The sequence below is a fragment of the Ailuropoda melanoleuca genome, chromosome 15, assembly GCF_002007445.2.
Source record: "Ailuropoda melanoleuca isolate Jingjing chromosome 15, ASM200744v2, whole genome shotgun sequence".
Taxonomy (NCBI): domain Eukaryota; kingdom Metazoa; phylum Chordata; class Mammalia; order Carnivora; family Ursidae; genus Ailuropoda; species Ailuropoda melanoleuca.
Window position 1 is genome coordinate 44,763,886 of NC_048232.1, and position 14,284 is coordinate 44,778,169.

General features: G+C 39.4%; 1 protein-coding gene across 1 annotated transcript in view; it reads left to right on the plus strand.

Moving 5' to 3' along the window:
- MYRFL (myelin regulatory factor like) overlaps window positions 1-14,284 on the plus strand; it is a 119,202-nt gene that overhangs the window by 87,739 nt on the left and 17,179 nt on the right. The window contains exons 14-16 of the mRNA XM_019802729.2: window positions 7,415-7,578; window positions 8,210-8,273; window positions 13,078-13,163. Of these exons, the coding sequence (XP_019658288.2) occupies window positions 7,415-7,578; window positions 8,210-8,273; window positions 13,078-13,163 (314 nt within the window). The remainder of the gene's footprint in view (window positions 1-7,414; window positions 7,579-8,209; window positions 8,274-13,077; window positions 13,164-14,284) is intronic.

Below are 14,284 nucleotides of genomic sequence, written 5' to 3' on the forward strand. Positions count from 1 at the left end.
GGAAGGGAAGTGGGAGGTGGGGGAGACAGGTGGTTCAGGTAGAAGGAACAGCCTATTCTGTGCTAGCTCCAGAAACTAGAGAAAGCTTGAGATGTTTGACAAAGGGCAAATGGTTCAACATGACTAGAGCACAGAGTTTATGGTGAAGGAGAAGGCTTAGGTAAGGGACCTGCTCTAAGCTCAGTAATGGCCCTGATTTCACAATGCTTCCTGTTCATGTGCTCATATACTTGCCAAACTGCTCCATGTGTCCTTCAGAAAATATGTCATGCTGTCCATTTGTACCTTCACCCCAAAGCAAGTCCTAAATGGGCACAAGATTCTTGTGTGATTTTAAGTAGTTCCTATTTTCCCCCCAGAGTCCCATGAGCAGTTTTTGGTGGCAAGGGGGTTTAATCATTTTTGCATCACAATTGTGAAGGTACATTTCAGCTGAGATAGTGGGTCCCCTTTAACATTGTTAATGATAACTGGACAGAGATGAATAATTAAATTAAGTTCAATTATAAAATACTTATAAACCAACACTGGGTATTAGATGGGGAAAGCTTTTCAAAATGCCCCAGACTTATGCCCATCTGAGTCCTAATGAATACAAACCTTTACATGGGACCCGGATGTGTGTATTTAAACAAAGTTCCCAGGCATCTGGTTGTATGTTCATGGTTAAAGTGAAATCACAGACCTTATCACTTGCATAGAAAAGAACACTTTCAGAAAATTCTGGATTATTATTTTTTGAACATATTTATACTGGAGTCAGTATGGTGTGAGAGGACAGAAGTCAGAAGAATTTTAGTCAGAGTCAATCCCTATAACATAATGTCCTAGAAATTTATTTTTTGGTAATTTTCCATTGGATCCATAAAGTCAGGGCCATAATTATAACCAGAAAGGTAGTAGTAAATTTCCTCTCTACCTTTATGTCCTCTTAAATAGGAAAACACATGAATTATCTTCTCGCCTATTGGATCTACCTGGAAGATGTATGGTGCCAGCAAACTTGAGTTGGAGAAATCAGAGCTGGCTTGTCATCATTATTTACAAGTAACTGGACAATCGCAGCCAATTGCTCATATCTCATGAGGCAGCATTGAAAGTCCTGTTGGGTAGTATTGCAGAATGAACTTACCATGCTTCAGAGGGGACTTAAGTATCTTCCTCCGTGGTCTGCTCTTGTTTGGGCTAAATCACAAATTCATGCTTTCAGGCAAGCATCAAAAAAAGAAGAAGAAGCTGGTTGCGAAGAAAAATAAAAAAGAATATTAGGTATAGTAGTGCCAGTGAAGATGGAGAAAAGTGGGTGGATTCAGAAGATTTGGGAAACTGAGCTGATAGCACAGCATGGTGGATTGCCCCTGGGGGAGCAGATGGGGAGGAGTCAGAGATGATGGCTGGGAATCTGTTTGGGACCATTGCTTGGACATAATGACCAGTTATAATTAGAGTGTAAGGCTTTCTACAGTGTAAACATAGTGAATGGTCATATGACATTTACTGTGATTTAGGGCCATAGAATATTATTCTTGTCTTCATGATTTCTGCCTTATTTTTATTAAAACAAATTTAGAAGTAAGGGAATATTTGTACCAGAATTAGAAAATTTTAAAGAGCTTTTGTCCGGAAATTTTCAATTTTTGTTTTCTGATTGATTTCTTTATTAACATTTTTTAATAAAAAATTTCAAATATATGCAAACTTAGAATAATAGTGAAATCCATGTATATACTTCACCCAGATTTGACAGTTTTCAATTTGTGTCCTATCTTATTTTATTCAATTCTCCCACCAACTATCCTTCCTTACAAACTGAATTTGTTGACTTTATTGAGTTATAAGATATTGAGAGATAAGATAAACTTCTCTGAGTTTGGCTTTTTTAGTTTCCACATATAAGTGATACCACACAGTCTTTCTGTGTCTCGCTTATTTCAATTAGCACAATGCCCTCAATTCCATCCATGTTGTCACAAATGGCAGGATTTCCTTCTTTATTATAGCCGAATAATATCCCATTTGTGTGTGTGTGTGTGTATCCCATTTTCTTTATCCATTCTTCTATCAATGGATACTTAGATTGTTTCCATATCTTGGCTATTGTGAATATTGCTGCAATGAACAGAGGGGTACAGATATCTCTTAGAGACAGTGATTTAGAGACAGTGATTTCATGTCCTTCAGACATACACCCAGAAATTCTGGGGGGATCTCCATGCTGTTTTCCATAGTGCCTGAACCAATTGACACCTCTACCAGCAGTGTACAAGGGTGCCCTTTTTCCCATACCCTCACCAACACGTTATCTTTTTCCTGCCTTTTTAAAAATAGCCATCCTAACAGGTATGTGATGATATCTCACTGTAGTTTTGATTTGCATTTCCCTGATGTTTAGTGATATGGAGCATCCTTTCATTTCCTTTTGGCCATTTGTATATCTTCTTTGGAAAAATGTTTATTCATGTCCTCTGCACATTTCAGTTAGATTATTTGTGTTTTGCTGTTGAGTTGCGTGAGTTCCTTATATATTTTGAATATTAACCCCTTATCAGATATATGGTTTGCAAATATTTTCTTCCATTCTTTAGGTTGCCTTTCAATTTTGTTGATTGTTTCTTTTTCTGTACAAACACTCTTTAGTTTGATGTAGTCCCACTTGTTTATTTTTGCTTTTGTTGTTTGTGCTTTGGTGTCAGATCCAAAACAATGTTTCCCAAGACCGATGTCAAGAAATTTTTTCCCTATGTTTTCTTCTAGGAGTTTTATGGTCTTAGGTCTACATTTAAGTGTTTAACCTATTTAGAGTTAATTTTTGTGAGTGGTATAAGGTAGATGTCCAATTTCATACTTTTGCATGTGAATATCCAATTTTCCCAGCACTGTTAAAGAAACTATCTTTTTCTTATTAAGTACTCTTGGCTCCCATGTCAAATTTTAGTTGGTCAGATATGTCTGAGTCTATTTCTGGGCACTCAATTCTATTCCATTGGTCTATATGTCTATTCTTATGCTAGTACTGTTTTGATCACTATACCTTTATAATATAATTTGAAATCAGGAAGTGTAATGCCTCCAGCTTTGTTCTTTCTGGGGTTACTTTGGATATTGAAGATCTTTTGTGGTTCCATACAAATTTTAGGATTTTTTTTTCTGTTTCTGTGAAAGATGCCATTGGAATTTTGATATGGATTACATTGGATCTATAGATGGCTTTGAAAAGTATGGACATTTTAACAGTATTAATTTTTCTGATCCAAGAACATAGAATATCTTTCCATGTAGTTGTGTCTTCAGTTCCTTTCATCGATGTCTTGTAATTTTCAATGTGCAGATTTTTCACCTCCTGGATAAATTTATTCCTAAGTATTTATTGTTTTTGATGCTATTGTAAATGGGATTCTTTATTTCCTTTTCAAATAGTTTATTGTTAGTGTATAGAAATGCACCTAATTTTTGCATACTTATTTAGTATCCTGCAACTTTACTAAATTTATTAATTTTAACAGTTTTTGATGGAATCTTTAGGACTTTCTATGTATAAGATCATATCATCTGCAACAGATACAGTTTTTTTCCTTTCTAATTTGGATAACTTTTATTTCTTTTTCTTGTCTAATCGCTTTGTCTAGGACTTCCAGTATTATGTTGAATAGAAATGGGGGGTGGGCAGTGAGCTTTCTTGTCTTGTTCTTGGTCTTAGAGGAAAAACTTTTAGCTTTTCATCATTGAGTATAATGTTAGGAATGAACTTATCATATAGGGTTTTTAGTATGTTGAGATATAGTCCATCTATACTTTGTTGAGAGGTTTTTTCATGAAAAGATACTGAATTTTGTCAAATGCTTTTTCTACATCTATTGAGATGATCATATGATTTTATTAATGTGGTATATCACATTGATTGATTTGCATATGTTGAACCATTTTTGAATCCCAGGAATAAATCTCACTTGATCATGGTGTATAACCATTTTAATATATTATTGAGTATCTGTGTTTTATCAGAGATAATTGCCTGTAATTATCTTTTTTCGTAATGTCTTTATCTGACCTTGGTATCAGGGTAATGCTGGCCTTTTAAAATGAGTTTGGAAGTGTTCCCTCCTCTTCAGTTTTTTGGGAGAGTTTGAAAAGGATTTGTATTGATTTTTCTTTAAGCATTTGGTAGAATTCCCCAGTGAAGCTGTCTGGTCCTGGACTTTGGCTTGTTGGGATGTTTTTGATTATTGATTCAATCTCTTTTTCTTAATTGGCCTGTTAGATTTTCTATTTCTTCATAATTCAGTCTTGGTAGGTTGTATGTTTCTAGGAATATCCATTTCTTCTAACTTATCCAATTTGTTGGAGTATAATTGTTCATAGCAGTTTCTTAGGATCCTTAGTATTTTTGTGGTATCTGTTGTAATGTCACCTCTCCTGTCTGATTTTAGTTATTTGAGTCTTCCCTCCTTTTGTTCCTTAATCTAGCTAAAGGTTGTCAATTTTGTTTATCTTTTCAAAAAACTAGCTCTTAGTTTTGTTGATCTTTTCCATAGTGTTTCTGGTCTCTATGTCATTTATTTTTGTTCTGATCTTTGTTCTTTCTTTCCTTCTACATCTGGGTTTGTTCTTTTTATAGTTCCTTGAGGTATAAAGTTAGGTTGTTTATTTGAGATCTTTCTTTTTCCTTCTTAATGTGGGTGTTTATTGCTATAAAATTCCCTTAGAACTACATTTGCTGGGATACCTGGGTGGCTCAGTCGATTAAGCAGCCTGCCTTTAGCTCATGTCATGACCCCAGGATCCTGGGATTGAGTCCCACATCAGGCTCCTTGCTCAATGGGGAGTCTGCTTCTCTCTCTGCCTGCCTTTCTCTCTCCCTCTCTTTCTCTTTCTCTGATAAATAAATAAATAAAATCTTTAAAGAAAAAAAAGAACTACTTTTGCTATATCCTGTTTTATTATATTGCATTTCCATCTTTATTAGTTTCAAGGTATTTTATTTCCCTTTTGAATTCCTCTTTAACCCACTAGTTTTGCAAGCATATATTGTTTAATTTCCACTACTTGTGAATTTTCAAGTTTTCCTCCTGTTATGAATTCCTAGTTTCATACCATTGTGGTCAGAAAAGATACTTCATATGATTTTAATCTTCTTAAATTTATAAGGCTTGTTTTGTGACCTAACATATAATCTAGCCTTGAGAATGTTCTGTATGCATTTGAGAAGACTGTGTATTCTGCTCTGTTGGGTGGGATTTCTGATATGTTTGTTTGGTCCATTTAGTCTACTGCATAGTTCAAGTTCAGTGTTTCCTTACTGATTTCCTGTCTGGATAAGCTATCCATTGTTGAAAGTAGAATACTAAAGTTCCCTACTATTATTATATTGCTTCTATTTCTTCCTTCAGGTCTGTTAGTATTTGCTTAATTTTAGGTTCTCTGATGTTGGCTATCTCTCTCTCTTTCTCTCTTTCTCTCTCTCAATAGACATAGAATATAGAGATGTATAATTACAGTGTCATATTCTGATGACTACCCCCCTTTATCAGTGATGAATTGATTCCTTTATCAGTATATGATCTTCTTTGTCTCTTGTTACAGTTTTTGACTTAAATATTATTTTGTCTGATATAAGTATAGCTACCCTTGCTCTCTTTTGGTTTCCATTTGCATGAAGTATCCTTTTCCATTCCTTAAGGTATGTGTGTCTTTAAAGCTGGTGTGAGTCTCTTGTAGGGAGCAGCGTATAGCAGCATTTTTTTTTTTTAATTCATTCACTCCCTGTATGCCTTTTGATTGGAGATTTTAATCCATTTATATTTTAAGTAATTATTGATAGGTAAGGACTTACTAATGCCGTCTTAGTAATTGTTTTTTGGCTGTTCTCTTGTTCCTTTCTTCCTCTTTTGCTGTGTTCCTTTGTGAACTGATTTTCTGTAATGGTATGCTTGACTCCCTTCTCTTTATCTTTTGTAGGTTTTTGCTTTGTGGTCACATGAAGCTTACATAAACTATCTTATAGATACAGCTTATTTTAGGCTGATAACAACTGAATTTTGATCATATACAAAAACTCTACCCTTTTACTTCATCTCCATGTTTTATGTTTTTGATGTCATAATATACTTCTTTTTATGTGTGTACCATTAACCATTATTGTAGCTATAGTTATTTTTAGTACTTCTGTCGTTTAACTTTTCTGCTAGAGTAAACTGATTTATATACCATCATAGTGCAGTAGTACAGTATCTTGAAATTGACTACATATTTACCTTTACTGGTGTGTTTTATAGTGGCGTGCATGTCTTTACACTTCGTAAACTAAGCCTTGAGTTTGTAATGTTCAGCTTCTGATTCCTTTCTGAGTGGTTGCTTTACAGTGTTTGAAACCCTTAAAGCTTCAGTTTGCGTCACGAGAATCTCAAAGACACACAGCCCCGACTTTGATCCCCCAACTACAAAACAATCTTTTTCCTTTGGCCTTGAGCTCATCATTTTATGACAGTGGACAGGCCTCTATGAGCCCAAGAGAATTCTGTGGCCTTCAGAACTTGTAAACAGAGAGGGGGCAAGAAGGGGCAGTCACAGGATCAGGATGTGAGTTGATGAGAGCTTTCCAGTGTTTTTGTTATGGCTGAGAGAGACACACATGTTTCTATGACAACTGAAGTGTGTGGGTGGGAGAAGGGATGGCTGGCACACTCTGGCTGTGGTTGGTTTCCCTTTCTTGCTCTTTCTGGTGTGTTGATGACCTTCTCTAAACAGATAGACTTAAGTGTTATTGTTTTCAATTTTGTTTGGGAGTTAGGCTAAATAGAAATTGTACTTGATAGCTCATGGGATGTTAAAGCAGAAATTAACACACGAGAGTTACCTTCTCGTTCACAGATGAAGATGCTGACTCTCAGAGAGGTGGTTCTGTTTGATGTGGGGTCTCACATCTAATAAGTGGCAGAACTCAGAGAAAAGCCCAGGTCTTCATTCCCTTCTCCTTCACCTGAGTAATTCGATGCACATTTTACCAGGAAGAGCTAGAATCATTTCTTACGAGCATTTAGTGATGTATACACGAAGAATCATTCCGAAGCCTGTTCTGACTTTCTTTTTATGAGTTTTAAATATAGTATAATGGCCATACAAAATAAATCTTCAGATTCCAAACTTGACAATGTCCTTCTATTCTGTCTCTTGGATTACAAGGACATATTTCCATTTTATTGCAAATTGAACATAAGCAGTTTTACTACACAGCCAGCAGTTTAGTGAGATCATTTTAAGTCGCAACCCTCTCTGTTTTATCTTGAATGAACTTGAGGTTGTGCACATGGATAATCATTTTCAGGGGTATATTTCACCTGTCTTCGAATGGACTGTGGACAGTTCCCTGGTGGTCTCACACTGTAGATTTATGCCCTCTGTACTGTTTCATTTCTAGGACCAGATCTTTATGGAAAATGTGGGTGCAGTGAAGCAGCTCTGCAAACTGACCAACAACCTCGAAGAAAGGATAGAAGAGTTAGAAATATGGAACAGAAAGCTGGCCAGGTTGAAGCGGCTCAGTAGTTGCAAGTCCTCCGCCAGCGAAGCGAGCTCCATCAGGTACCTCCCCAAGCGCCACAGGAGTCGGGAGGAAGGAGAGAACGGGGCCTTTCTGTAACTAGATCCACCGAGGTGGTCTTTCTGATCCAGCAGCAACCGTTACTCTCCTGTGATGCGGTCCCTCCTCTCTTTTTCGAATGTTGTGGAACACAATTGCCTTATGTGGTAATTTTCTTATTTTTTCTGTTGCTGCTTGAAAAAGGAAACAAAACATGAAGTATCTGTTTAAGAGCAAGGTGTTATAGGAAATGTTACGTTTTAGCAAAGGATGACTTCTTTAAGGAGGAGAAGTGGTTGTTTCTAAATTTAGAAAATCATGTTTGGTTCTAAGGGAAAAAACTTCTAGGGTTTTTTTTTTCATTACTTAAGGAGATAAATGCACATTTCCTGGGGTCTAATTATGAGAAAAAGAGAAATATAACTTTTAATGCATTCATTTATGCTTACTAAGGTTCTTTTCCACAAAAGGAATTCTCAATTGCCTTGACTTTTCCTTTTTTAAATTAACACAGTATCAAAAAAAAAAAAAAAAAAAAAGCCATGCTGTGTTAGTGCCGGCCTGGGCTTTTGTCTTGTAACTCCTGGAGAGGCATTTGAATAGTAATTAACATTCTCTCTCTCTTTTTTAAAGCAAATTTAGCAGAGCTGTTAGTGCATCTTCTCCAAGAAGGGCTATTCCCAAAAAACCCAACAAGGTAAATAGACTTAAATTTGTAATGAACAGTGATGTTTTCTATCACCCTCCCCCAAAAGTCTTTAGAGAAATTGATCAAGAATGCTTTTCTTCATTTATTTGCTGATAGACTCCCTAGTTACGCACTTTAGGTATTTTTAAAAAATATTTTATTTATTTATTTGAGAGAAAGAGAGACAGGGTTATGAGCAATGGACAGAGGGAGAGGGAGAGGGAGAAGCAGGGAGAAGAGGGAGAGGGAGATCATGACTTCAGCTCAGGTCATCTGAGCTGAGTTAAGCATCTGCTTAACTGACAGCCACCCAAGCGCCCCAACACTTTAGGTATTTAAATACTACCGCTTTAATAGACACTAACTAGTTTTTCAGAAAGATGTTTAGAGAAATGAGTACAGAACATGTTCATTTGAGAAATATTATTCTGCCAGTTTTTGTTTATACTGCCCCGCCCCCCAAGTGAAATTCATCAGCCTCCACACGCATATGGCCCTTGGCTGCAAGTTCTGTGTGGATGCCTTAACTCGACCTAATTCCTTATCTATGGCTTCGGAAGATCCCAGAGGGACTTCCATTAATCCCCAAATCCCTTTTTTCCCTTTGATATTTACTACTGTTTGTGCAAATGGGGAAATAGGTATTCACTTTCTTTCAAAGGTAAAGTGTAATGGTTTTTTAATGAATAAAGAGAACTTTTATCAAACCGGGTAACATTTACAGTAAATGTACAGTAAAAGGTGAAGGTTAATCATTTATTAATTTAAAGTTCACCCTCTCTAAGCAGAGAAGTGTCAGTGAGGGAGAAGCTGCAATATTCCCTTCCTAGCTGCAATTCATAGACAGATAGCCGGGACACTCAGCGTACCCCTCACCCGCCAGTGTTCCGCAGGCGGCCCTTCCCAGGAGAAGATGTTCCTGACCTTCGTCTATGTCCTGTTAAGGGCTGACCTGGTGTGTGGGCTCTCTCTGCTCTTGTTATACTGCACTGACCTGTTCTAAAAGGATTCAGAAAGAGTTTAATATTCTACTAAAAACTACTAAAAGGTTATGCTGCTGACAAGCTACTTAGTGTACCAATACACATAAATACATGGATAAACGTATATGTAGAAGTGTCCTTGCACAAGTTACTTAATGGCATTGAGAAATAAAGATTGTAATAGTAGCTACCTTGCAAAGATTATCGATAGGATTAAATAAGGTGAAGCCCTTAGCCACAGTGCCCAGCACATAGCAGTTTGCTCAATAAACACAAACTATTAAAAATATTGTGTAAGAAAGGCGCCCTTTGTACTAACCAGTTTGCAGTGGGATGGAGGGAATGGTACCTACATCCATGGTGACCCTGATGGGTACAATTTGGTCATGTGCAACCTCTGTAGCTCTCACTTTGCACCCAGAGAATCTCTTTATTTTGCAGTTATCTCAGAATATCAACTAGAATGTGTCATTCATGGGAACAGGCCCCATGTCTGCCTTCCTCACTCTGCATCCCCAGGGACTGGCATACAGTAGGTACTCAGAAAAACTTGTTAAATGAATGCATAAATGGAGAGCCCAGTCTGATAATCTTCCCTGAAGGCTCACAATCTAAATTAAAAACATTAAGTGGTTCAATTTCTTGGGTATATGGGGGGAAGGGAGTCAGGTTGTAGACACAGGATTTATGTAGGTATTAAAGGACACCCATTCAACTCAGAGACCTCTTAGAGTCGCTGTTGTAAGCTTGTGGGAGGCAGACAAAGGTGAGTAAGACACGGCCCCTTCGCCCAAGGAATTTCTAGGTAGCCAGGGAAGATCAGAGGACAATCCAAAGAACAGTTGTATCTGGATGTGGTCAATACTGCAAAGGCTCAGAGTGCTGCAGGAGCGTTATGGGGGCCGGGCCTTCCAGGAGGAGTAAGCTCTGGGCAGGAATAGGAGAGGTTCCAGAGGGAACGGCATAAGCAAAGATCTGGGGGCTGGCACTGGCTTCCTTGAAGGATTAGGTGAGGGTTGGTTAGGGAGGAGAGTAGAAGATAAGGCTGAAAATACAGGTAGGGCTCGGATATCCTGGACCACCTGTTAAGGAGTTCACTTGGTAAGCGGTGAAAACCTTCTGTATAAGGACAATAATTTCTAGGTCGTATAGTGTTCTCTTGTTTTACAGACAGAAAAAGGGCAGCAGCAGAGCATGTGGTTATGAGCACAGATTCTGGAGCCAAATGTTTGAGGGTTTAAATCCTGGCTCTGTGACTTACTAGCTGTGTGATCTTGCATAAGACCACTAGTCTTCATTTTTTCCCTTCTCCATAAATTGGGGATGATAACAGTGCCTGCCTCATAGAATTGTTAAGGATTATCATGAGGGCTAAAGAAATTAGTATATATAAAGCACTCAGAAAAGAATATGGCACATAATAAGTGCTAGATAAGTGTTCACTTCCCCCCCCACACACACACCTTTTCTTTTAATTTAGTAGGCTCCATGTAGCATGAAGCCCAATGCGGGGCTTGAACTCACAACCTTGAGATTGAGACCTGAGTTGAGATCAAGAGTTGGATGCTTAACCGACCCACACACACACCTTTTCTTTTAATTTAGTAGGCTCCATGTAGCATGAAGCCCAATGCGGGGCTTGAACTCACAACCTTGAGATTGAGACCTGAGTTGAGATCAAGAGTTGGATGCTTAACCGACTGAGCCACCCAAGCACCCCAAGTGTTCACTCCTATTAGCATTTTCAAACCCACTATCTGAGTGGTTCTCGTACTTCGGCATGTTATCAGAATCTTCCAGGGAACTTGATAAAGTACAAGTCATGGGGATGTTTCGCTTCCCCTGTGCTGTCCTTGCAGAAGGTCATGGCTATTTCTCTGAGGTTCGCTATCCCTTCCATGACTCCATCCCCTGGGCATCCTCTGTTCCCCAGAGCCTCCGTGATCCTTGGGTCACTGAAACGTGTGTGTGTGGGTGGAGTGTGCTGCTCTTGGGTTAATGGGCACATTGATGGGCAGAGTGCTGGCTGTGAAACGTTGGTGGGCCTTACCAGATGGTAAGAAACGTGGCTGGGCCTTGCCTCGACTTCCCTACCACTGCCAATGGTGGCGCTTGTTCCAGAGGCAGATCGAGGCCTCCAAGTAGCTCTCATCCGATCTAGTGTCCCTCTTCCTTCCTTCTCTTTCTCTACCTCCAAGAGATAGGTGGGTGATCCCCACTGTATGTTGGTGGTTGGGGTGAGGTGGGTAGGCCTTCAGGCCTTTGAGCAGAATTTTCTAGGGCATTTTGGTTTTTAATAAATTCCAAAGTAATTCTCATGTGGACTTGAATTTGAGAACCACTGCACAATTAGTTGGACCTACCCAATAACTCTGAAATGTTGGCAGGTATTATTTTCTCATTCCTATTTCATTGATGAGGGAAATGCGGATCAATGACATTTAGATGACTTGTTCAGCACCTGACTCCAAGCCTGACTCCAGGTCTTAGGGCACGTCCCCAGACTAGGTCAAAGGATTTGAAGCAAAAGCATGAAGATTGAAAATAATCCAGCAGCTGTGGGGAGTAGGTTGGAGGGGGAAGCTCCTACCCTGAGACTAATGCTATTTAATTCCAATCGATTCAACAAATTTCATTGAGTCCCTTCTCTGCCCAGCACATTATTAGACCAGACCCTCCTCTGAACAGTTCCAGTGAGATGAAGAACGGTATAAGCTATTCGCTTCCTGTGTTCAGAGTGGCTTCCAGCTGCCTTAGGGTGACTCGGTTATAAGAGCCCTATGGGTTTGTATATTTGTTAAAAACTTATATGGTTAATCATACCCCAAACCCCAATATAACATTGAGAAACATCTTATTTATTCAGATAACCAGCCCAAGAAATTCAAATAAAGGCCAATTTTAAGCTTTGTCTTAACTACCACCATCCTTCATTCTCTTCTAGCCAAAAGCATGATTCCACCCTGTACCCGGAAGGATGAAGCAAGCATAACATTCCCTATTGCATTAGCAGAAAAGCTCCCATTTCAGGGGCACCTTATTAAAGTGCACAGAAAACCTCTCCTATCTCTTCAGCCAGATTCACCACCAATTACACAGCTGTCCCTTCTGTAATTCTCGGTCCTTTTCCTCATATGCAAGTTTCTATGCCAATATGTATCAGTCTTAGAGGTTTGCCTCATTGGCTTCCTAGAGACTGGAACTTACTTATTTTTAGATTCCCTATAGTGTTATACATAATAGTGCTTAATGAATATTTGTTGAATGGGTATAAGAATCAATAAGACACAGGCCCAGAACTGTCCTTAAAAATAGGTAGCAGAATTGAATACCTATGTGGATGATTTACAGAGTACTTCGTATTTCGTACCATAAACGTCTTTTCCATGGTGCGTCATGATGCCTGAAATTATTCCATTGGAATTTACTCCATCCTGTCTTGAAGACCTTTTGGTTTTCACAAGTGTTGTAGTAAAGGAGATGAACATCTGGGTTCTGACGATATCTTGTCTGATAGGTCCTCTGCTCTCCTAAAACTTCGAGAATAAGCACTAAATGAATGGTACAGACGTGGGTCCTGCAGGACGCCCAGGAAAACAGATGGCCGTATGCTGTATGCTGAAGTGTCAAGGAGAGGGAGAGGCTTGAGAGAGGCTTTGGAAGAACTTCATTTTCACGGAGCAGACAGCAGGGAAATGTAGGCTGAAGAGAGCACTTTGGCCAGCCCACTGGGAGCCACAAAGATCCCTGCTGGGAGTGAGTCCCCAGGGGTCCTTTTCACAATTGGCATCACTGGTTTATTGGAGTTCCTGACTGAATCTGTTTTACAGGTCTATTTTTCAGGAAAAAAACAGTTGTGTCCTAACTGGGTTTTCCAGACCTTGGTTATAACTCTCATTGCTGTGATGGCATTTTGGTAAGAAAAACTTCAATGTTATGTTATGTCAAGCTCTTTTTTTCTTCCCATCTTCTTTCCTTTTCTCACCTATGAACTGGGGACTGACTTATGTACTTTGAAGACAAGGAGCCCTTTACCTGGGCATTGACCTTGGATTTAGCTTAGAGATAAGGGAGCACCCCATCCCCCCCCTTTTTTTTAAGATTTTATTTATTTATTTGAATGAGGGAGACAAAGTGAGAGAGAGCATGAGCAGGGGGAAGGGGCAAACTCCCTGCTAAGCAGGGATCCAGACATGGGACTTGATCCCAGGACCCTGAGACCACGACCTGAGCTGAAGGCAGACGCTTAACTGACTGAGTCACCCAGGTGCCCTGAGGGGGCCATTTTTAAACTCATATTCTGAAGAAAAAAGCATGGGCTTTCTGTTCTTAAATGTGAGATGAAGAATGATTTTTTTTCAATCAATTGATAATTTTTAGGAGCTCACTATGCTGTGTGTGTTTCAGTCTTACAAATAATTGTCTGAAATTGTTAATTCTCTTTCCTGTCTACTTGGGGGAAAGGAGTGAGAGGGCAACACTCCTGTTGTTAGGATTCTTCTAGATTCTTCAGTGAAGACTTCACACCAAAGGGACTATGAGATAACCCCAAGATACATAATATATTGAAACTGCAGCCAAATGTACTCAGCAGTGGGGGCAAGCAAACACAATAAGGACAAAGGATTTGCAGAGTGATGGGGGACTTGACTGCCCTCCGCCCCGGCAGGGCAGTGGGAGGCATCCCTTACTGGGATGCAGGGCTCTTCCTTGGGGCTCTGGTCTGCAGGATCCTGCTGCTGGGATGGCCCCTCAGGTTTCAGGCCTTGGTCATCTTACCTATGTCCTCTGGGTCTTCTTGTTCTTTGTCCATTTGCAGGGTCAGTGGGTATTTATCTATCACTCAAAAAATGCTTTGTGAGTGTGGGAAGGGATGGCCTTTGGGCCTTGTCTCAAGGGAGACAATCGTTCTCAGAGGCAGAGTAAGGGTGGTGCCACGGTGCTGGGAGTTCCTTGATCTACGGAGGACAGTGTGAGTGTCTCTGTACCCTTCTCTCCCCTCAGCATTCCAACTTTTCACTTGCTACTGCCCACGCG